At 34.9% G+C, this 23,453-nt stretch overlaps 13 protein-coding genes and 1 non-coding gene across 14 annotated transcripts; 5 read left to right on the forward strand and 9 right to left on the reverse strand.

The window, feature by feature from the left end:
- BMR1_03g04485 (Protein lifeguard 3) lies at window positions 724–1,521 on the reverse strand (the record flags this gene model as incomplete). Its single annotated transcript, XM_012794053.1, has 3 exons — window positions 724–995; window positions 1,018–1,443; window positions 1,464–1,521. 3 exons carry the CDS (start codon window positions 1,519–1,521, stop codon window positions 724–726), a joined length of 756 nt encoding a protein of 251 aa, XP_012649507.1.
- A 99-nt stretch (window positions 1,522–1,620) lies between these two features.
- BMR1_03g04490 (Putative tRNA pseudouridine synthase Pus10) lies at window positions 1,621–3,666 on the reverse strand (the record flags this gene model as incomplete). The annotated part of the gene is made up of 5 exons (XM_021482275.1): window positions 1,621–1,748; window positions 1,888–1,964; window positions 1,985–2,602; window positions 2,689–2,848; window positions 2,931–3,666. The coding sequence occupies 5 exons, from the start codon at window positions 3,664–3,666 to the stop codon at window positions 1,621–1,623; spliced, it is 1,719 nt and encodes a 572-aa protein (XP_021338811.1).
- A 161-nt stretch (window positions 3,667–3,827) lies between these two features.
- Window positions 3,828–6,281, forward strand: BMR1_03g04495 (phosphatidylinositol 3-kinase; the record flags this gene model as incomplete). The annotated part of the gene is made up of 1 exon (XM_012794055.1): window positions 3,828–6,281. The coding sequence occupies one exon, from the start codon at window positions 3,828–3,830 to the stop codon at window positions 6,279–6,281; it is 2,454 nt and encodes an 817-aa protein (XP_012649509.1).
- BMR1_03g04496 (conserved Plasmodium protein, unknown function) lies at window positions 6,772–8,034 on the reverse strand (the record flags this gene model as incomplete). Its single annotated transcript, XM_012794056.2, has 3 exons — window positions 6,772–7,124; window positions 7,174–7,738; window positions 7,762–8,034. The coding sequence occupies 3 exons, from the start codon at window positions 8,032–8,034 to the stop codon at window positions 6,772–6,774; spliced, it is 1,191 nt and encodes a 396-aa protein (XP_012649510.2).
- A 303-nt stretch (window positions 8,035–8,337) lies between these two features.
- Window positions 8,338–10,379, reverse strand: BMR1_03g04497 (hypothetical protein; the record flags this gene model as incomplete). The annotated part of the gene is made up of 2 exons (XM_021482276.1): window positions 8,338–9,076; window positions 9,097–10,379. The coding sequence occupies 2 exons, from the start codon at window positions 10,377–10,379 to the stop codon at window positions 8,338–8,340; spliced, it is 2,022 nt and encodes a 673-aa protein (XP_021338812.1).
- A 162-nt stretch (window positions 10,380–10,541) lies between these two features.
- BMR1_03g04505 (DnaJ homolog subfamily A member 4) lies at window positions 10,542–11,766 on the reverse strand (the record flags this gene model as incomplete). Its single annotated transcript, XM_021482277.1, has 4 exons — window positions 10,542–10,830; window positions 10,852–11,018; window positions 11,040–11,146; window positions 11,220–11,766. The coding sequence occupies 4 exons, from the start codon at window positions 11,764–11,766 to the stop codon at window positions 10,542–10,544; spliced, it is 1,110 nt and encodes a 369-aa protein (XP_021338813.1).
- Window positions 11,767–11,789: 23 nt separating this feature from the next.
- On the forward strand, window positions 11,790–13,332 carry BMR1_03g04510 (origin recognition complex subunit 2; the record flags this gene model as incomplete). Its single annotated transcript, XM_021482278.1, has 8 exons — window positions 11,790–12,279; window positions 12,300–12,376; window positions 12,398–12,513; window positions 12,536–12,898; window positions 12,920–13,072; window positions 13,093–13,198; window positions 13,222–13,277; window positions 13,299–13,332. 8 exons carry the CDS (start codon window positions 11,790–11,792, stop codon window positions 13,330–13,332), a joined length of 1,395 nt encoding a protein of 464 aa, XP_021338814.1.
- On the forward strand, window positions 13,634–13,716 carry BMR1_03g04511. Its single transcript has one exon. It is a non-coding gene; the product is annotated as a tRNA-Tyr (tRNA).
- Window positions 14,018–15,678, reverse strand: BMR1_03g04515 (poly(A) polymerase; the record flags this gene model as incomplete). Its single annotated transcript, XM_012794059.1, has 2 exons — window positions 14,018–14,377; window positions 14,533–15,678. 2 exons carry the CDS (start codon window positions 15,676–15,678, stop codon window positions 14,018–14,020), a joined length of 1,506 nt encoding a protein of 501 aa, XP_012649513.1.
- Window positions 15,679–15,794: 116 nt separating this feature from the next.
- Window positions 15,795–16,652, forward strand: BMR1_03g04520 (hypothetical protein; the record flags this gene model as incomplete). The annotated part of the gene is made up of 1 exon (XM_012794060.2): window positions 15,795–16,652. One exon carries the CDS (start codon window positions 15,795–15,797, stop codon window positions 16,650–16,652), a length of 858 nt encoding a protein of 285 aa, XP_012649514.2.
- A 598-nt stretch (window positions 16,653–17,250) lies between these two features.
- Window positions 17,251–18,141, reverse strand: BMR1_03g04525 (IMP4, U3 small nucleolar ribonucleoprotein protein IMP4; the record flags this gene model as incomplete). Its single annotated transcript, XM_021482279.1, has 3 exons — window positions 17,251–17,675; window positions 17,700–17,888; window positions 17,910–18,141. The coding sequence occupies 3 exons, from the start codon at window positions 18,139–18,141 to the stop codon at window positions 17,251–17,253; spliced, it is 846 nt and encodes a 281-aa protein (XP_021338815.1).
- Window positions 18,142–18,287: 146 nt separating this feature from the next.
- On the reverse strand, window positions 18,288–19,848 carry BMR1_03g04535 (Exonuclease V-a 5' deoxyribonuclease; the record flags this gene model as incomplete). The annotated part of the gene is made up of 5 exons (XM_012794062.1): window positions 18,288–18,395; window positions 18,417–18,737; window positions 19,010–19,542; window positions 19,564–19,719; window positions 19,740–19,848. 5 exons carry the CDS (start codon window positions 19,846–19,848, stop codon window positions 18,288–18,290), a joined length of 1,227 nt encoding a protein of 408 aa, XP_012649516.1.
- On the forward strand, window positions 19,910–21,204 carry BMR1_03g04540 (Galactose oxidase central domain; the record flags this gene model as incomplete). Its single annotated transcript, XM_012794063.1, has 4 exons — window positions 19,910–20,114; window positions 20,135–20,311; window positions 20,332–20,447; window positions 20,470–21,204. 4 exons carry the CDS (start codon window positions 19,910–19,912, stop codon window positions 21,202–21,204), a joined length of 1,233 nt encoding a protein of 410 aa, XP_012649517.1.
- Window positions 21,544–23,221, reverse strand: BMR1_03g04545 (hypothetical protein; the record flags this gene model as incomplete). Its single annotated transcript, XM_012794064.1, has 3 exons — window positions 21,544–22,119; window positions 22,171–22,628; window positions 22,651–23,221. The coding sequence occupies 3 exons, from the start codon at window positions 23,219–23,221 to the stop codon at window positions 21,544–21,546; spliced, it is 1,605 nt and encodes a 534-aa protein (XP_012649518.1).

The raw sequence follows: 23,453 nt of genomic DNA on the forward strand, positions 1-23,453 counted from the left end.
ATTAAGCGCTTATACTCATTCATAGTCTGTAATTATCCTATTTACACTCCAACCATGATATATCTGTACTATGTGTCCACCGCAGTTATTATGATAAATCACAAACAGTGTGCATATCACACATTAATAGCTATACAAAATTATCATTGTGTTATGGAAATCATCGCAATTTAAGTTGTAAAAGTCCGCGTTGTGGATAATTTTTTGCGTCACTCCTCACTATGTAGGCCATGGGAATGCGCATGATTTAACAACGCCTAAAAATTGCCCATGGCACGCGAGGTATACAAATTGGGTTACTTAATTACATAATTGTATCTTAGCTTTGTTACGCCATATATACCAGTTAAGTAAATACGTCACGTAACTCTGTGCAAGTTACCACTATTAGCAGCAACCAAAGCCAAAGCGGATATAATCTACAGAAAAAAATAATCGCGCAACCAGCTGAGGTCGGTACAATAGATCATTCAAAAACGCAGTATTCGACTAGACTAGTGTAGGCAGCATGGCTAATATTATTGTATTTTTAATAACCTTAGTCTTATATTAATACGATAATGTCAATTTGTTTAACTTAATCCATTCTTGTGCCTCTTGAAATAGCATCTACCTTGAAAGGGATATGTCCATCATTGCGGCTATTCTCCAGGATTGTGTCACAAATATTCCTCATCATAAATACCGCACTACCTTAGTAAATAGTATTGGTCATAATAAAACCTATCTATCAGAAAACATGCCATGAACGTTTAAGAAAATTCCAATAACATCTGTATAAAGCGAGAGTGATGCAGGGACGTAATCATCAACCGTCCATTCGTAAGTCTTGCCACCGATAATCAGTTGAAGATCAAGTACCATCCAAAGTGAATAACCAAGTACGCCTAAACCGTAATAAAACATCCTGAGAGGGGTGTCAAATGGGACAAAGATACCAATAAAGCCAAAAACCAACGTTACAAAACTAAATAAAATAAAATAGATAATATATCCTGAATGAAAAAAAGTTCATACTAGTGAAGTCAATTTTGGTCTGGAGTGTGAACAGAACAACAAGAAGAATGATCCCAAGAGTAATAGAGACGGATAATACTATGGCAGTCGGACTTTTAGTAAACGCGCATGACAATCCGACAATGAATGAGAAATACAATGTTTCTATAACGAGAATAGCGTAATTCAACGGATATCTCCTAGAGAGTGAAGGTGAAAATATGAGTATAAGGGATGTTATAAATGATAATATAGCTAAGGTTGGAAAAATCCAGATATTTTTGGATATGAACGAATGAACAGATTCTCGGTAGAAATAACAGATCAATGAAAATCCAAGGGTCACTAGTAATTGAGCAAACAAAATAGCAAAGACCTTTCGAACAAATCCATGCCTTATGTAAGTTGGCGTTGTCTCTGTTAAAACATAAGTATCGTCATAATCCGCTGAATGAGGTTATAATTACACTTCTCTGGGTCGAAGCTAGCACTTGCACTTGATGTACTCTCATGTAATTTCGCCATAGTAAGTTGACTGAATTGTGGTGCGTTATAGATTTATGGGGCAATACTGCGTCGGTACGTGAATGTGCCTATTGCCACCTGACATGCTCATACTCTGGGCTAATTCCAGTACTTGATGTCAATCACATCCAATTTAAGTACGTACAAATCTATTCCGCCCAACAAATGGCTAATCGAAGGCATACTTCGACCCAAATCTCCATTTATAAACTCCTTCACGTACGTGCCTGGGTCATAACCGTCACTGATTAGATCTAAAATCATTGCAATGTATTTATTTTATGCGATTTATATCTTGTAATATATTTGGTGATAATTTTTCCGGAATAATTTCACAAACAATATCACCGGCATGTGTCGCCATACCTGCTTCAGTTATTATATCCATTATGAACAGCCTTGCATGCAGCAATTTGGTAGATATATAATAGACTCTCTTCTGCCTCAATATTGGCCTTCTTACCTATACGCCTGTGACCTTCTATGGGTCATCCTCAACGGATTGCCCTGAGAAACTATAAAGCCCTTGGGGGATTGATTTATCGCGACCTCGGCAATATCCAAATGGGATTGGCGTAGGTCGCTGGTGGATAACACTAAACATGAGTATACTTTTTGTTTGCTTTCTCCCGACTCCTGTAAATCCCGTCTCACCGATTTGTGCTTGAATGTAAATCTTAGGTTGCTGAATGACAGAACGCTCAGGTATTTTATATCCCCAGTCTGCTTAACCATTCTAGTGATGAATTTGCTGGGGTCTATGGCAGTTGCCTGGTTTAGAGTCCTCCAATCCGGCAATTTAAACACAATAGCTTTATTGTATAGCTGCACGACTGCTTCCAGTGCATTGCCTTTGGCACCCTTAGTAATCGTATTGACAATCTTAGTTAGATCTTCACTAGTAATTTGGAAAGAGCGATCGATCTCTTCGGTGTTTGGTATTATGCAATGGTTCTCAGCACCATTAGAGGTAGATATTTTCTTAATTGTAAAAAAGGCACCAATTAGATCTGATTTACAATTGTATATTTCCAATGCAAATCGCCTGCCTTTGCCCATCATCCTTACATCACAATCTTCCCTACAAAATATATCTCGGCAAAAAATTAAGAAATTTTAGAGATAATAAAAACTAATAAACATGATAATAAAAATTAGTAAACATACCTCCCTGAAGCAATAAGCTTGAACTCACACGATTGGAACAGTGTGTTGAACACGCGTGCCAGTGACTGTTCTATCGACGATTCCACAGGATTGGTGAAGGCAAACCCATCTGCTTTCCATGGGGTCTGGCTCATTGCACTTGATAACTTATTATAGAATCCTAATTTAGCTCGTTTTCAGTTATAAATAAATAGTGAAATAGAAGGGTTTATACAATACAGCGCCCATAGAAATGTACTTACCAGTCAAAGTAACTAAGTCACGGCACGGGAAAAAGTTGGCTAGAACTAACTGAGAACCTTTTATTACGTAATTGAAATATAACTTTACACGGGAGAATTGTTCAAATAAGTGTGGGTTAGAAGTGGATAATGTGTTGATAAAGTGGATTATTTCATTATGTTCGTTGATAGTTTGCTCCATGTATTGCGATAATTGTGTGTATGCAATGTTAGTCAAATGTTTCAAAATCTTCTTTTTGACATACTTGTAGTTCCCAAAATGATAGTTATTTGCTGTACAATCTGAAAGTGATTTGTGATGTGCCGAATAGTATGCAATAAAGTTATTTATTACAACAGAAAAATCGGGTATTTCAAAGTAGAAACTATCATATACAGTGTTTTCATTAGTAACACCAATGATATCATTCGTTACAGGGTACAGCTTGGTCATTAGCACTAGGAAATCAAAGTTAAGTTTCCTTTTATTCAGTATTTGGACATTTGACAGTAATTCAATTAGAGTTTTATCATCTATTGTTGAGATATTAATATTTTGTGGCAATCTATACGTGCTAACTTGTAACTCTAATTTGAGATTCATGAATAAATTTTTACAAATTGCACAAATATCAGAATTTTTGCTACATTCATTTATACCAGAACCCGGCGTGTGATCATGTGTAGCGAGTGATTTGTTAAATAGTTCCAAACAATGAACACAAGGAATCACATCCATATCACTGGTATCAGACATGGCACCCTACATTGTCTAACTAGCGTTGTGCTTATGCTCAATGCGATTTATCTCATGTCTCTCTAATGTGTAATATTTAATTTCACAAAATAAAAGCTATAGTCACAACAAAGCATATCATGATTCCTTAATCACAAACAATCTCCTGCTGCCATGCCAAAATGTCAAGCAGTGAAAGTAATACGGCAAGGCGATTAAACATATCCTCATTGGTCTTGTTTAAGAAAGATTCGCTCTGCCTAGAAGACTTTAAAATATCGGCATTTCAGCACGGCAAGCGCCTTTCCATTTTGGACGCCTCCAGCCGTACTTATACACTCTCTGATACTGTAAATAACCATACTCACGCTGGAAAGGATCTCCCTAAAGTTAAATTCAGAAACTTGGATTTTTTGGGTGACTCATCGCATTTATATTCGGTGCTAATAAACTCCCACATCACCTATTACGACCCATATAAACCCATCATAATCATTGTTTCATCAGTGAATGGCGATACATCGGTACCAGTGGCCTTTGGCCAGTACGTACCTGTCAATCAGAATAACATATTTCTTGAGTATGTAAATGAAAATACTGATACTATTGAAGCCATGGAGGAGGCTCTTGAGGCAAATTGGAGTTGCAGTGCTCCAATTTGTTGCTGCAGGGGACATGTATTGTGTCTGAACCATGTCACAAATTTCAAAAAACAATTTGGAATACTACTTAAAAGGATCGAGTCCAGAAATGTTTATAACAGGCATCAATTGATTAGGATGGCATCAAAACTTGGTAGGTTCATTCAGTTTGCTAATAATAGGAAGATTTGCCAAGGATATCACAATGTTTTTGGTGTTTTGACAGAAAGATCGAGTGAGTATGACGGCGAAGCCTTTTTTGTGGATGAAATGGACACGCTGGACAGGTATTCTCTCATTAATTGCCCTATTGCTGACTTATCCTTTAAGCAATGGAACAATAACAGCATCATACGAATAGATATGAATAATAATCAACCACTAAAGTATTTGCTATCAATTCCATTGCACGGAATTAAGAATTTTGATGAGTTTTTTACCGCAGTTTTTGATGTTTCTAGGCGGTTTTTACAGGAAAGTCCATTTATAAAGTCCCTAATATTTAAGAATGTAAAGTGCCTATCTAATTATCATCAAGCCTTGCCTGTGTTTTTACGCGCAGTAGATTGGTCTAGAGAATCAGAGTTTGCCTTACATTGGCTATCGTGTTGGAATCCGCCAGGTATGGCCCAAATTCTAGATTTACTTGGCAGAGACTTTTCATCTTTACCCCGAAAAGGATCCTTAGATCCATCGGCTATAATAAGACAATATGCCGTAAGTATACTAGACAAAATGGATTCTCTGCAACCCTTTATCTCGCCACTCGTGTTATCTCTAAAGTTGGAGTCGCATAAGGGACCATTATCAACTTATTTACTAAAAAAATGCTCTAATGACTTCAAACTGGGATGTAAATTTTACTGGTCACTTTTATGCTGCAAAGACTTGGATGATAAAATACTTGAAACATTCATGCAATCTTGCAGCGAATCGTTATACGAAGCAATAAAACTTCAGCATGCGTTTAGAGATAACTTGTTGGAATTGGTGTATGAAATTAAGGATATTTGGTCTGCTAGGGATAAGAACAGGCGTTTAAATGAGATGAAGTCATTTGACAAGTTGTCCAAATTGATATTGTCCTGTTCTAACGAATGCCCTTTTCCTCTCAACCCAGATATTTCAATTCAGGGAATTGTGACTAAAAAGTGTTATGTAATGAAATCTCACCAGTATCCCATTCATGTAACTTGTAAGACTGAGACAGGGGACAAGTCTTTCATATTTAAACACGGTGATGACCTAAGACAAGATCAGCTAATAACTGAAATGATCAACATATTTGAAATGATATCCAACGACACTGCCATAGATTTTTCGCTCAGTAATTACCAGGTTTTGCCCTTTTCGGACTCTGATGGAATAGTTGAGTTTATCTCAGATACAACCCCCATGTCATCGGTGCTTAAGTTGCCGGGTGGCATAGCTGAGTATCTGGAATTAATGGATAAGTCTCAAGATCAACTGATTAAGCTTCCAGTGTTTAAAAACTTCGTTAACAGCTTAGCAGCCTATTCGATGATTACTTACTTCTTCAACGTAGGGGATCGGCACCTAGACAACTTGTTACTACATGTGAGTGGTAATGTTATGCACATTGATTTTGGGTACATGTTTGGAGCCGATCCCAAGCCTTTCGTTAATGCCCACTTTAGAATATGTTCAGAAATTGTTTCTTTTATTGGTGGTGTGAATAGCCTCGGTTTTGAGATGTTTCGCTCAGCATGCCATTGCATGTTTTCGATACTGCGCAAGCATGCCAATCTGATCTTTGCTATTCTATACAACTACTCATTTGCCGAGCTTAGGAATTTTACATCGACAGACTGCCACAATTACAAGAAGAAGATGGAGGATATGGCCAAGAGGCTCATGATAGGAGAAGAGATTGATATTAAAGCATACGTTGACAAGTTGATTGATGAGTCAATAAATTCCATAACACCTACTATCATGGATAAGGTCCATAGGCTTGCACTCTATTTAAAATGATCCTGAGCCAACAACTGGGAGTTTGCAATAGATATCGCATTTCTGCTTGATCTAGTGTATGGTAATACTACATCACAATGGCATCGCTTTAATATAATCATATTCGTTGATTTATAGCCGAAGCATTTATCTAACTATATATAACTAAGTAAATACATCAACAGCGCTTACATTATTTGTGAACTATTTATCGCGACGGTAGCTCTATTATTGTAGCCGGTGGTTTATCTTTGAAATTTGTTTTTTAATAGTTCAAAATTGCAAATATTCGTGGTGATGGTGGTTAATTGATTAAATATTCATACTAACACGGGAATTGTTTATCCGCATTTACGGTATAAGTGTTGAGTTGTTTACGCCATCTCCAATACCGACGTAGCATTCTATAACTGTGTAGGGGTATCCAGCCTAATTATTACACAATGTAAGTGTTGATATTTAAATTAAATGTGTATTATGACGTAGGGATTTTATACAATAGCGATATAAATTAGATGTTAGCATGTAATTTCTCCTCCTTATGCTTCATTTCGTACCCTTGTGGCACATCAAATCTCTTATGCTTCATAAAATCTTCAATCAAATGCTCAAATCTTTCCCTATACATATTGTAAACGGCCTTCATTGAATCGTCAAGTACGATATATTTCCTAATTTTGATCATCAAATTATCATTTATCAGCATCATAATCTTCGAAAATTGACCTCGGAATGTGTTTAGGGCTGAATGTCCCGCAATTTCCAAGCTTGCAAACAAAATTATAGGCATATAAACATTGCCATTTGGTGCAGTGGTATATTCGTTTACTGTTGCCGCAAACCATGACCATATTGCACTAAAGTCTAAATTATAACGCAATCTAAAAGCGATGAAATTAAAAACAATACTCACCTTTTGTCAGTACAAATAAGGACATGTGTAGTCGCACCAATGCATCTAGGTATTTCCCATTAAACTTAACCGATTTATCCTGGTCTTCCAGGTTGTTAATCTTAAATATGTAGTTCAAGTTACGCTTTGCAACTAATGAATGATATATGCGAACAGCCGCAGGCTCCTGTAATACGAGGGAAAGAAGATGAGAAAATGGCCAAACTGAGCTAGGTTTAATGAATATTTGCCCCCCAGGATCGCAGCAATTGAATATTGAATCAACAATGGTGTATAATACAAACCAATAAAGGTCTTCCGATGCTATTTTAGCCTCCGAAATTATCCTAATAATTGTTTCACTAGTTTTCTTTATCTGAGATATTGTTCCCGCAACCACATTTATACATGTGTATACCTGTTTTCTTAATGATAAAATCTTTTTTTTCATATCCAAATCGCAATTCTCAAATGTATGCACTGGGGACTTGAATGAAATATTTTCTGAAGGTTTCTCGCTAATATTTGCATTTTTAATCTCACTCTCCGCCTGAATCTTCTGCTTCTCAATGCTCTTCATTATAGCCTATATATAACAGGGTTAATTACCTTTTCCTGAATAATTTTGAGCTGTCCAAGCTTCTCTTGGACATTATTGATGATCTCATTGTATGCGGGTATGTCTGAATCAAAAGGTTCAACTTCAACATTTGATATGATAAATGGCTTTATGTCTATGCCTTGAGAAGAGAAGGTGCCGCTGGGCAAACTGGAAATTTCTAGTTTAGAGTGATTTAAGGATGATTTGACATTACACTCTTTAATTGGTAATTTTCGTTGTTCCAATACGTCAATTTTTAGCGAATAGGTATACCCACCCATTTTTAAGGGTGAGCCAAAAAGCTTAACTAAGTTCTGACTTGGGGCGATCTGGTCATTATATTAACCTAGTGGATATTATGGCACTGATAATTTATGTTAACAATTATTAAATAGAAATATAAAGATTTTTACATGGTAATTTTTTAATTTCATAGGTGCGAAATATTTAATTTTCATTTGCAATTGTCATTAAACTGTTAAACATCCATTAATCGTTTATAAGCAATAATGAACTCGTTAAAACAACTCCTAAAACTGAACTAATTTCTTCCTAATATACAATTTTAAAAGTACGAACAATTCTTAATTTGGTCTCTCAACTTCATTACTTTGGGTCGCTATATTTTGTCTATATCTCAGTACCTCCTCATAATGTACATTCAAGGTATCAATGTCTAGTGCCAGTAGGTGTAGTTGTAGCCGTTTGCGGGATACAACTGATCCATCTGTGTAGAAATCTCCAGGCATCAGCAAATTTATTGCAACAAAATTTTTGGTAAATGATTTACTGGGTTTGCCAGGCTTGCTAATATTACATTTAATCGCAAGGATATCTACATTAAACAACCCCTTCCACTTTACATTCCTTTTAAATACTTTATACCCATTATCACTAATCATATTCTCCAATTTATCCAATGCTACTTTGTGAGTGTCACAGTTTGAACCATTAAACAAATGGTGCCAATTAAAAGGTACATTCCACAGGTTTCGATTTACCAATTTGCTGATTCTGAACGGTATAACATTACTTCTTGTTGCAAATCCATACAAAAAGTTTGCCTTTAAACAATCATCATTACGAATGATGCTAGCACCCTTACTACTTGTGTTGTGAATAAACAAATGTGAATTATTGGAGCTTGCAAACTTGGCAATTAAATACTTCCTCCCCCTACTAAAAACGTTAGAATACTCAACCCAAGGGTAGCCAAGTTCTGCAAATGATTTGGTTATTTTAACATTTAGAGCATGGTCAATATTTATACCGTCCAGAAGCGTTGCTATAGTATCCAATGTATCTACTTGTCTAATTTTTAGCCTAAATAAATATCAATATACTTGCTTATGGAAGACAGTAAGTTGTGTATATCTATTGGTGTTAGTTTTGACCACAAATATTGAGATTTAATGCTATTTACGATTGAAATAACCATATGTTGTGCCGCGTCAAATGATTCATCAAATTCGGCTGCGATTGATGCAATATAGCAAAATTGGGTAATTACCTCACCACTAATTGGACTAATTGTTTGTTGTTCAACATATCCCAACTTTAGTTTCTTCAATAATGGAACTTCGGGTTTATAACACAACTGGTAATTTATTTGGTCCATTACATACCCGGCCTTCACAATATCGATATTGAATTTATTCTTCAGATGGTAAAAGCAGTCCAGCAATGCTAAGCATTCATTGTAACTCAATTTACCGATCTTCATATTATCAATTATTCGTATAGCTATCTCACAATTCTCCATTTTGATACATAAGTGTAGTAGTTCTATAGTATCAACTCCATTGTAGATTATCAAATTTGAATTAAGTGAGTTGGTTATGACATCGTTAATAAAAAAAATATTCGGCAATGTCCTGATTTTGGATGATAATTGTAACAAATTACTTACAATTTCCTTTGATACATTCTCATAATTTATTTTAGCCAGTGCATCGTTTATATACTGATCATACAATTCCACATCAAAGGTTTCATCTCTAATTATTGAATTAAGTAACAATAATGGCGTTAGAGGTTCGGAAAATGGCTGTAATCTGCTCAATAACTGCTTACCAATATTTGATAATTCACGATCCAATCCGTTAGAAAGTTTGGATAATCCAATTAAACATTTAGCAGCTGATTCTATACTACTATATGCAGAAATGTCCAAATCGATCGATTTTAGTAGAAAGTGGAATGTATTGGATAATTTTGAAGTAAATTCTTGTGTGCAATTTTCCATACTATTGCACAAATCAGCCAACATATGTATATTAAGTTTAGATAATGCAAGTTGGTCAAAATAAACAGTCACATATTCGACAAACGAGCTATTAGTATAGCCAATTGATCTTAAATGTTTCAGCAAATTAATTAGTGATTTGTGACTGTCAAATTGCCCGGTAAATGATTTGTTAATAAGATTACCCATCAGTGATTCAAGCAATACAAAATTCCTGTCAACAAATAAAGGTATATTTAGAATCAACATGGACAACTGGTTAAAATCAATTGTTGGAGCCACTTCCTTTAATCTTTTTTTGTATGCAATCCATAAATGCTTGGTAGATTTGCTTCGAAAATCTAGTTGCTTAAGCCCCTGTAGAAGAGTCAAGGGCTCCATAGCCCTAACCTCATGCACATTGCTCAAATATCTCAATAATGAACTCATTTGCCATAAAAAAATTACTAAACTGGTGGAAGTTGCGTTAAAACTGTGTGTAGGCTATATTCATAATTATACTAAAATTGTCTACATATGTTACAAAAATCATCCCATTTAACATCACTCAAAAGCCTTTGATATGATATCCAATTGCTTTTTAGTTAATGTTTCAGGGTATGTAACGGAAATATTGACTAAGTAGCGGCCAAAACGTTTGTTGTTGTGGAAGAGTGGCATCCCCATATCGTTTATCACAAATACTTGACCGTCACTAGTAACATTTCCCCGTGACCGTTCAAACATAAATGGGCTCTTTCCAAAGTGAGGCAGGTGTACTTTGAATCCGAGCAAAGCATCCTTAAGTGATATATTCAATTTGTATATTAGATCATCCCCCTCGCGTATCAAACTACATAAGATACGCGATTACCTATCGTGTTCATTTGTTAGTATTGTCAGAATTATATCACCTGGTTCCAACCCAGGATATTGTTTCCCCTTCCCTTCAAAAATAAGTTTGTGTCCATTAGGAGTCCCGGGTGATACGGTAACATCTAATAATATTGGTTCAATCGTGGTTGGTCCGTTAGGGCAGGCCTATATAAACAGTGTAAATACATTGCAATTTTGGCGCCACTCTTGCCCAGCTGCTATGCAATTTGGATCTCTCATCTGTTGCTGTACTAACATTCCAGGGCCCATTTGCTGCATTAACATTCGCACTCCTGAATTAGTATCTAATTCGGAAAAGGTGAAAAGGGAAGAAGAATAATTTAATATAATAAAAAATTAACTCACCAGGTCCATGGCAATCCTTTCTTGTCTTTATACATTCCTTGTAAAATTTGCAAAGTACCGGTCTTGAAATTTTGAGTTCAAACGTTGTGCCGTTGTACAGCTGAGATAGGTCTAATTGTATTGGCGATGAAATAGATTCCGCCTTATCCACCCTTTGTTTCTTACCAAATCCTCCGAAGAATTGGGAGAAAATGTCAAAATCTTCAGATCCAAAATAATCACCGCTAGTGGGATGATTATTATTTAAGCCTTCAGCTCCATATTTATCATATATAGATCTCTTTTCGTTGCTATTTAATACCTCATAAGCTTTGGCAATATCCCTGAACTTTTCGCCATTGTCTTCCTTATAAACATCAGGGTGGTATTTCTTAGATAAGTCTATATAGGCCCTCCTAATCTGTTTCGGAGTGGCATCACGAGTGAGGCCGAGAATCTTGTAATAATCATCTTCTTTATTTGTTTCATTATTATTGGAAGATCCCCATCCCCAACCAAAAACAAAATTAATTCGGAGATATGTCAATAGTATAAGAAGTATATTCATTAATCCGCCCCACGACTAGACCAATGATAAATGATTTAAATAGGTTAAACACCAATGTTAAAGTGTTCAGACCGCAAATATATCTACCACAATCTATTACTCGTGCAGTACAATCTACACATCCGCTGGATTTTGACTTTGTTTATCGCGATCTGCACATTGGCAAAGAATCTCTAAATTCCTTGTGTGTTTTGGGTCTAGAAAGTGAGATTAATTGGCTAAGAAATGAATTTTACCAAATTTTAAAATGTTATGCAATTAGATCCCCCTTAATAAATCTAAAGAAGGCCAAAGGCTATACCCACTTAGACATATACGGCCTTAGTCCCAATGATGATGACAAATTTGTCAATCAACAAAATGGCAATATCGGTAAATTGAAAAGGCATATCAAGCCATTTCCCCTAGTCACACCTTTCTACCACTACTACGGTACAAGACTCGTGTTGGATGATGACAAAGATTACACATGTATATTATCCAACACCAATTTTGAAAAACACATTTTTAAGGGTAATCACTCAGTAATTCAGCATTTTCTTCAGCAAATCCACGAAGTTTGGCACTGTTACTTAAGGCTTACAATGAGAAATTCAAGATACAACCTAATGTAAGAGCATAGCTCACATAGATTAATTACCTACAATTATTAGATTGGAAAAGAGAACTGAAGAACGGATTCAATCTGATATTATGCGGCAAAGGCTCTAAATACTACCACTTAAACCAATTTTACGACTTGTGTAAGTAAGTTTTAATAATTATTAAGGGATGGAATAAGGTGTATGATCAATGGGTACAAAATAAATAAACAGTTTCCAAAACAACCAATTGCCCAAATACTTAAAAAGTACTTCAAATCACAAGTTAAATGTACAGAAGACATATTTGAGCTTTTGATTGAAAAGATGGAAAATAGCGAATTGCCATTGTACATAATAGTGCATGGGCTAGATTACATGATCACTAACAGAATTAGATACATAGATAGCTTTCTAAACTTATTAACTAGTAATCATGTGCGAGTTTTGTCTTCATTCGATCGTGTTTGGGGGGAGGTATGTTTGAACAGTGATAAATACAACAAATATAACCTCAAGCTCATCACATTAGACACGGGTATAGACTATAGGTAATTACACATGTGATTTAGAGCTGAAGTTGAAAGCATGTGGTTGGCATGCGGCCCTGATTACTATTTTAAGGGGATGAAAACGCCATCATTTGAGGGTTTACAGTCGGTACTCAGTGCCTTGAGCATTAACCATCAAAAACTACTCAGGATTCTAGCGGAGTTACAACTTGAGTATGCAACAACTAATATAGATACATAAATGGTGTCCCCCGAAAGGTGCTACTTAGCAAAGCTATAGTCATTTGCAATTCGGAAGAGAAGTTGGATAGTTTGTTGGTGGAATTCATATCGCATAAAGTGAGCCGAAAAAGTTTATTTAGTTAGTGAGAGAGATTAAGATTAAGGGGGAAATTAGTTACTTAATCCCTCTTGATAAGTAAGTAATTTATTGATTTAGTAACTCAATTATGTCACTGGTAGAATTGCAGTGATGATAAGAGGAAGTTTCTTTTGATACTGTAAGTTTATTGGTATTTAAATTTATGTTTTGCCATATTTTGTCTAAATTTGTTAAGTTGTAAATTATATTTTAAGGTTATAGCCTATAAAATTATATATTATTAGATAGGGTTGGTTAGGTGTGTTGTAATAAGGTAATTCTAAATTGTATATTACTAATTATAGACGATTGTGTAAACGAATTGTTGTTGATATTTGGTGCTTCTCGTCCGTGGATTGTGTACGACATTATTCGAAATCATTGACACAACATAAAATGCGTAGCCCGCTGTGCCGGTGATAGCTCAGTTGGTAGAGCGGCAGACTGTAGAGCAGCGGCTATCTGTTGGTCGGTGGTTCGATTCCGCCTCACCGGACTTTTGTTTTATCATTCATTTTTAACTACACAAATTGATATACATGCTTCACACATATACTATCTGACTGATATTTTCAGATCGACCTCTAATCCATTTGTAGTGGAATAACTCCCACCCAAGCCCTAAGAGTGTTATGTAGCAAAATTTCGAATTTCTAAAAAAATTTCAAATTATTGAAGCTATTTAATACTAAAATCATGTTGCAAATGTTTCGCGCATACATAAATTATATATTACAAATTAAACGTTGAACGTAACTGAATTACTACTAAGCTGGTTCAGCCATGCAGTAGCGGTTTCAGGCGTCAATAACCTTCCTCCTCCTCTTTAGCGACTTAGAACCATTTATTGATTCCGGTAATTGCGATTTTTTCATATATTCAATTCGCACGTCAACTTTGGACTCATAAGATGTCAGCTCTTGCCAAGAGAATATAAGATTTTTAAACTCTTTAATAGGCGTTCTAATGTCAAATTGCGATTCTTCAGTTTTATTATAGCTGAGTCCTATAAAAATCCATTTGGAATTAGTCCAATCTGGATCTTCCATGGTAATCGAGTGCGGCCATGGGCGCAGTTCCGTATGTTCGATGGCTTCCAGCTTACGTATTAGGAAGCGAATTCTAGATTCAATCCATCCGTGCCATTTGCTGTGCGCCTATATCAGTATTCATATTTATGAAATGTTTAATATCATAGATATTAAACATTTCATAAGATAATAAATATGCCCGTTCTATATAATATAATGAATAAAGTAGAGTCATTCATAACAGTTTCATATTTTATAATTAAATACCGCTAGAGTATTACCTTTTCATCACTTGCCACAACTATAATTACCAAAAAGTGCTTGAACTCATTAAATATGTTTGCAGGCTCAAGTAGATCATTCCAAGTCATCTGTGATTGTGTTTTAAGCAATTCATGAGCACGCTTAAATTCGTTAATCATTACACGCTTAGTAGTGTTAGTGACGTTATGTGTCGAATTCATTGCTGGAAAGGCAGGGGTAATTATTGGCATTAAATGTAGTCGGTCTTGGGGATTTGTTTTAGGGTCCCATACTTTGAACATCATCAACCCAGGTACGTTTACTGGCTGTTTAATTTTATTAATGACTACGGGGTATTTCCAGTTCCATAACATGTACACTTTGAAGAATTTGTGTATTATTTGATTAGGTAAGTAGTTTGGATACAATTGGCACACTCTTGCTGTGAGTATTGCCCAGGCTACGCCTCCCAAATATCCCAAAATGTTGGAATATATACCCCGTTTTTGAGCCCACAATTTGATAAACCTTAAAGTGTTTCTAAAATTGTGTTCATTGGGAACTGATGATAGTACTAGGGATGCCACTCGGCATCCATTTATTGATCTAGCCGTGATATCATCCAAATTGCGTAAAATATCATCATCCAAAATGCTGAGATTGGGACTAATTGTTGGAATGGGTAATATGGCAAATAGAATATCAATATCTATGTCATCGTATACAAGTTTTATTAGTGGTGTATAAGCATCTGCAACAGCATGGATCTTTGAAACATTGGGATGATTTGCTAATATATCATAAAAAACGGTAAAGAAGTCATTCCGTGTTATACGCTGTGGACAGAGGCAAAGTGCGTCAATATCACTATCTGGTCCAATAACCCCTAATCGATATGAACCGAAGGTTAAAAGTCTTGCAGATACATCATTAGCATCATCCTCGTCTAAACCCTGCATAATGCATACAGAATGGATAAAGTTATGCAATAACCGATTCAAACTGGCCAGAATCAATTCCCTTTTGCGAAGTCCTTTTTCTGTCTCGAACAGATTTAATGATCGCAACAGAGTGAGTAGTTGTTCATTAGCTTCAATATCTTCTGGCGTTGGACCATCAAGTGTTATGGAAGTTGATACTCCGTACATTACACCTTCACTTTTCTTTTCCATTCCGTCAGGCATAATATGATTTGCGATATTTATTTGTTATTTGAGTATTCATATATAAAAACTATTTGTGAATTGTTCAAACGCTATAGGGATTGTGTCAAATGAGATAGTGTTGCTAAGCTTTGTAAATGGTAAGTGTAGGGTTGGTGACTATGTCTGCATCACGAATTTACTACTCCGCTCCATGTTGTCAATTGTCATATTTGCCTGAAAACATATCGTTAGACTCTCCAATTACACATTATAACAGTGGAACCAAGCAATGTGTTGAGGTACTGACTCAACACACAACTTTAGTTAATAATGTTACGGAGGGTGGTATAGATGATGCCATTATAAAACCATTAGATGAAGTTACAACTCCAAAAAACTCTGCTAGTGATTTACTGATTAAGGAAGAAAACGTTGGGTCTCAAAAATTAGTAATCAATTCACCCACTTCCGCCATCATAATATCTAGCGGTGACTCCAACAAGTCATTACACTTCAAAGATTTTATTGTAAAACCCAAAGTTTGCAATAATAATTTGGACGAAGTAGATGGACTTGTCAAAATGGTGTATTCCCCAGACCAAGGTAGTACTATTGATGAATCAACAACAGATGCAGTTGTTAATAACACTTACTTAGTGAATAATCGCAGCACGATGTATAGGATGCAAATTCCATTGGCTCAACGCATTTTAGCCACTCCTCCAAAAATAGATTTGGATGTAGAACCGGCTGTTTCGACAGACAATAGTGATAAAGATGATGGTAACGATATTTGCAATGAAAAACGCAAGTTATCTGTTTCATTGGATAAAAAACCAATAGGGCTAGTTAAGAAGCTGACAACGGAGGCTAAATTGTCAACCAGTGCCACTGCTGGTATCAATTGTTCTGTAGGTGTAAATAAGGCTGTTAAAAGTTCAGGTTTCCGAAAAAAGCCTTCATTGATCAACTTCAACAAAATTCACAAACAAATGCGAATGTTTATGCCCTAGCTTATCACGTATTATTTATACTTTTATTTGACATTATTATAAACCGTTGATTGCATTTAGTAAGGTAATTAAACATTTTAAATTGTTCTAGAGAATAATTTTAGCATAAAATCATTAGTGTTAATGTATGAATGTTTTATTCTATATATTTGAATTTTTATTGAAATACAGTAATTTCCAATTTCATCAATATGATTATAAATGAATAACTAACTTTATACATGTTTGTGTTATATTGTGTAAACTTGTGTAATTTTTAATTTAAATAATTATATATTCATATTGTGCAATCAATAGTGTTTTGTAATAATTTATTTATGTAAATGACTAATGAGTTAATAAAAATTAATTATTTACGATTATTGGCGTAATTAACAAATGCATTTCGACTATAAACTAATAAATTAATCAGTGATGATTTATGTTTAAAACTGTTTTATAATTACCTAATAATTCATACATTCAAGACTGCTAATACCAGTGAAAACAAGTTGTTAAATGCAGCAAATGAATGATGGTAAATCGTTTGATAAATACCTAGCTAAACCTATAAAAAAGTAATTTATAAAAAATTATCGTTTATTCTAAATTTAAAAAATTATAATGCATCAGCTTGCTTATTAATAAAGGATCTATAAGCCCATTCAGTCTCCACAGATTTCATATCCATGGTCCCTAAGTCTATTCTAAATATCCTCAGCGAAAATCTTGGTCCAAGTTCATACAAGACATTATTCTCCTTGCTGTTCCATACATGATGTCGAAAGTGTATTATGTCCCTTTCATTGATAAATGATAGTACTCGTGTCTCTTGCATGTTTGCCGGAGGGAACAAATACCGTAATATATCCCTAACACGCAATCCAAGTTTGGTGGTAAAGTTGTGAAAGATCAAATGTGGATACGCCTCAGATAATGTTGGTGGTTTTTCCGGTAAATCATGTCTCAGTTTCACATCGCTTAATTGGAAATAAGCTGTTGGACCACTGGGTAAATGCGATACAATCATGGCATCCGGTTGGCCTAAGTATATATCGTATTTGTTACCTCTATGCTCATGAACTAGGACTACATCAGAAATCTGTTTAGCCTTTGCAAAAAATATCAGATCCTTTAGTATATATGAACCCCTATTTAACCGTTCAGAATTTGGTATCATCAGCCTCAATTCCTTAACGAATTGAAGTAATCTAGACGAAGGATCCCTACTGGTGGTAATTAGAACCTTAGGTTCGCCTAAATAAAATAATAGATTGCCTGCATATGTATATTCATCATCTATATGCGATACAGCCTCCCTAATCTTGTCATCTAGCAGATCTAGGGATGAAAGTACTTCTCCGCTTTTATTGCGTAGGTGACTGGGGATTGGTTTGTTATCCTTGAGCGCTTGTTTAAGTTCACGGGCTAGTTTTAACTCCTCATTTTTGAATTCTTGGCTCTTTCTGTATAAATATTCCTTTCTTTCCCTAGCACTTGCACGAAACATTTAGGTCGGATACTGGTTACCCTACAATAGAACTGTTTAGTATATACCATGTATTATATACTACATAATATGTCGTACTAATGTTAATTATTATCATTTATGATGCAATAAGAATTAATAAACATGTCTCCAATGTTACACTATGTTTATGAGCTATCATTGGCCAATGATTGGGTTGACGTCTGCGATTTATAGGGGGACTCTTCACATTTATCCAGAAGATGGCAAAACTTGCACTTCCATGCTTCAAAAGGCTAAATCAATCAATAATTCACCTGTACAAGTTCTGAGCTCCTATTTCCATCCCAAAACTCCAAACAGTATTCGATTGTCCTAATCAAATTGTTATATTCCAGTTTAACATTGTCCACCGAAAATATTTCCCCTTCGCATTCATATGAAATCTCCATCACACTATAAACTTCGGGCAATTTTTCGAACGAATCCAAAAAGTGTTTTTCCAACATTTTCAGACAATTATAATCCTTGAGCTCTGGTATGATAAATGGTTTATTTGGATTTAGTTCTGAATACTTATACAATTTGCCAAAATCTACATTCTTGTTCTTTAAATCATTTATCAGTAAGTAGTATGCCTAAGTGTGTTTGATATTTATTTAACAAATGGAATGAGTGAATACATTTTAACAGATACCAATAAGTTGCAACCAGTTAAGTAAAAAATCGATCTAGCATTTTCAATGCTAAATGATGGCGAATAATTGTGAATTTTTGTAAAATTTATGTTTAAAATACAAATTTTCCTATACTACTACAACATACACTTTTACCACAGCGTCAATGATAATTATATATTATCATATATAAACAATTGCGAATTTGTATTTTTAGTAAGATTGAGTAATACCTGTACTTGAAGAGCTGAAAGTTGTTTTTGTGCCTGCGATGGTTCATTTTTAACCCTCCTAGTCTTTGTATCTGAAATTTTTACAACCTTTCTACCGGCTAAACTTACAATCTCCAACTGATCCACTATTCCCCTAAGAACGTAGCTACTGTAGGTTCCAAAAACCCAAACTTCCCTGCATTTGCCTGTTTGTAATAAATTTTTCAACAATGTGATGGAGTTCAACATTTTAATCCCCAAATCTTCCTCATTGGAAGTTATAGTCACATGTACCAGTTCATGGTCTAGTTGTTCCAATACCTCATGCCTCGCCATTCCTTCCTTCATGGCTTTAGTCTCCGGTCTGATTCCTGTGATTAGGGTCAATTCTATACTCCTTTCGCACCAGAGCTGGGAGGAGAGTTCGGTTATATTTAGGGTCCATTTTTTAGAGTATCTAATTACAGGTGGTAGCATTTTAGCCCCTGAACTTTTTTCATTGGGATATAATTCTTGCAACAAATTTTCGATATCATCTGTGTAGCCATTTAGATCTTAGTTATGTGTTATTTCACCTCCATCAGATATATCTGAATAATTGTCATTGATGTAGTTACATTCATTTGTTTGATTTGAGCAACTTATTATTTGACCATTTTCTGCGTAAGATTGATTGAAAGTATTTTGGGTTGAATATTGAATATTGTGAGTTGTGTTCTGTGTAATGCAGTCTAAATGGGTGAAGGTGTACCTTCATTTTGAGAATCAGTTGAATGTATCACATTCGATTTGTGTCGTTTAGAATGGTTTTTATTGGAATCCCTAATGGCAGTATAGGTAGTGACTCTATTTTTATTCATACTATCTTACACACCTGGAGCCGCCCATGTTGCCATATTGTGTGGCAAATTTTAGTATTATATGAGACATATCCTGTATATATGGCATCTTTTACTAATACACCACACAATCACATGTATATTCAATTACCGTATCGTAGAATCCGCACTTACATGGAGTGAAGTAGATGTAGGAGATTCAAAATTATTGTTTAAGGATGTTAGTGAATTTGCTAGTGCCAGTGTATCGCACGATTGGTTTTTTTTTGGTGGAATATCAGAATTAAGTAATAAAAATTTCACATAGAATATTCAAATTCATTGGTTAAATTCAATTCAAAGTCGAATAAATGGTCAAATGTCAGTTGTGGCGGTGAATTACCTTGCCCTCGAGCTGGATCTAGTTTAACGCTGTTAAATAACTCCCTTATCTTGTTTGGAGGCCAAAATTATGATGGGACTTTTTCAGACCTCTTCTCATTGGGTAAACTGTTCACTATTTAGATTTGCATACATTTATATGGAAGAAACTGTACATCGCATATACTATAGAAAGTAGATCTGGCCATGCTACTACCAGTGATGGTGAAAATATTTACATATTCGGAGGATACAACGAAGTAAACAAATTAATATATTTAGAACGGAACTTATTTAAATGATTTATGGCAGTTGTCCATTGATGATGATGTAGCCAATTTTAAATTGATAGGAGATGGTATAGTACCAGAGACAGAAAATGCCACAATTACTTATGTTTTGGGGAATATATATCTAATTGGAGGTTACAAAAATAATTCTAAAAAGGTATGGAAATTTACTGATAAATGGAATCCCATTACTCCGCCACTGCAAATAAATTTGCCCGAAGGCCACACTTCAATTCGTATTGGACATTCAATATTAATATTGGGTGGAGCATACAATAATTATTCTATATCATCATACAATGATCATCTGTGGGTCTTCTCAATTACAACTAATAGTTGGACAATTTTACCAATATTTAATGATATCAAATATCCTATTTCCGCGGCAATATTGTATGATACAATTTACATTTTAAACAAGAACGGCATGATATATAATTTGAATAATGTACACTTATGTGGTTTTGGTGTTGACGTCTGCTCGGGCAAGGGTAGCTGCAATGGTAGAATTTGTTCATGCTTACCTGGCCATTACGGTCATGACTGCGGGGATACTGTTGTTTCAGCTATAGAACTCAATACAAATGAATCAAATCTAGTGGGTACTGGTATTTTTAGATTCAATTCCAAACACTTGATGATTAGTTTTTGTGTTATTGCTTGTTTATACTTTGTAACTAAGAGTGCGAAGAAGAAAAGTGATGATAATACGGACCCTTTATTTTAAAATCGACAAATTGGCAATTTTATTGTCACTAAATAACAATGTTGATCGCAATTTTAGTATTGTTGAGTTCTAAATAGATCATTGATGAATATTAATATTTGAGAATTTTTTAATAATATTAATACTATGAATACAAAAATATAAACAATCTAGTATAATATTGCAAGTCAACAGTCATATTATATTGTTTGATTTATTAAAAATATATTCATACATCAAATCTAAGCTATTGTTGCATAAATTAACGAAAATACAATGTTATTTTTGTATAATTAACTATACTCAATGGGTTGAGAATTAAGAAAATATATTAAGATCCCTTCCAATGTCCAACTTGGCTTATTCAATTTCCAATTTCACAACTGTGGTACCGGGTTTTAGGTGATAAAAAGTGCCCGAGTAACTCATAAATTCTGAAACTATTCTCCTAAACACAATATTAGGGAGAACTCCTGTAACCTTTTCAAGCTCCTCCTTGGTGAATGTTTTCTTGCTATCATTACAAGAAGCTATGAATCTTAGTAGCGGTTCACGGGATGCAATGAAATTATTTAATTTGTTATGTCGTAAAAACCAGCAATCATTGCCTAGATTAATTGCCACATTTTTAACTGATTCGAGCCACGTCTCCTTGTCATGCTGTATGTTTAGCATATATGAACCGCGATTTCTTAGCATATTAACAATTTCTTCCATATTCTTTGGGGCGGAATGCTCAAGGTAACATATTATGGCACAGCAAGTATCATCAAGGTTGAATTCATTTTGATTCAATTTCTGTATCTCTATGGCAGATTCTGAAAGACGGTTAGTCCAGTACATCTGAAATTTTACAGCTAGCCCCTGATTTAGTTTGATGAATTTATTATCACGGGGGTATGGTAGATACCAACAGGAAGATATTTGAATAGCTACCTATATTAGTTATTCAATCTAATAATATTTGATTAATTGTGAAAAACTTACCCTTTTAACAAGATACTGGACAAACTCAATTGGAAGCCCCGTTGCCTTTTGAAAAGGTTCAATGGTTAATCCACCGGCTGCAGATTTTGATATCTGTTGTGATTGACGGTAGAGCAATGATAACAACAGGTCTCTGCATAGACGGAGATAATGTGCCTGGTGATCTTCAAGCTGTGTAAAGCAAAATTTAGATTTTAAGACCCAATTTCCATCAATCAGATCAGCAATTTCCAGCAGCTCATCGATTGCATTTGTATTTGCTGGATTATATGGATCTAATGTCAAGTATTGGGAAATTAACTCATTAGAGACAATTTCAAACTCACTAAACAACAGGAATAATTGGTTACTAAGAGTCAATTTCGATATACACAATGAGTTGTAAGGGAATGATTTGCCAGGTTTTTTAGTTATAACATCCAAATAATCCTTGAAACAATTTCGAAAGTATAGTGTATCTATATGATTGTGGTTTTATACCCGATTGAGAAATCTTTAATAATTTGAGTATTTCATTCGCCTCTGGAGATTCCGGTTGGCATACTCTCTTCCTCTTCCAACTATCAGGCTTATTATGTAGATTAAACGATGGTCGTAGTTGTAGCACAGAGGAAATGGGCGTTAGTACTAGTGCCCTTTTAGCGGGATTTTCATGTGTATTAGTAAATACACCTATACAATCAGATATATGGCTACAGGTAACATTTTTTGACTCTACCCAGCCCTGATAAGGTAAGGATGGATCATTTTTGTGCGGGAAAATCATAGAATCATCTCTCAGTCTAATATTTAGTTGTTGAGTTGTGTCATTTGACTTAAAAAATGTTAGTTCTGAGGGCTCTTCAGAAAATACTTCAACAGCCAGATTGTTACTAATGTCATGTTCGAATCTTTCCATTGGAAATTGCAACAGAATGACATTAGAGAAGACGCGAGATACTAATTGCGATAAGTCATATGTATTAAGGTGTTTGGTTATTTGATTATTGTTGAGTAATTGCTGCCAAGTGATATTGTTTACGTATACATCGATTTCTTCCACCAAATCCATCCAGGAAAATAACCATATAATATAAATGTGTGGCAATATTGATCATAACAGTGGAACGGCTGTGCACTGTTTGACGCACAATACCTTCTATTATATCTCTAATTTATTTGTTTTAGTTGATATTATTAGTATTAAATAAGAGCGCTAATTTTGGATATTCTAATTAAATAACTTAAGGGTTCCTTTGTAATCGCCACAATATTAAACTATAATTTGTATCCAATTTGATATA

This window comes from Babesia microti, chromosome III (genome assembly GCF_000691945.2).
Source record: "Babesia microti strain RI chromosome III, complete genome".
Lineage (NCBI taxonomy): Eukaryota > Apicomplexa > Aconoidasida > Piroplasmida > Babesiidae > Babesia > Babesia microti.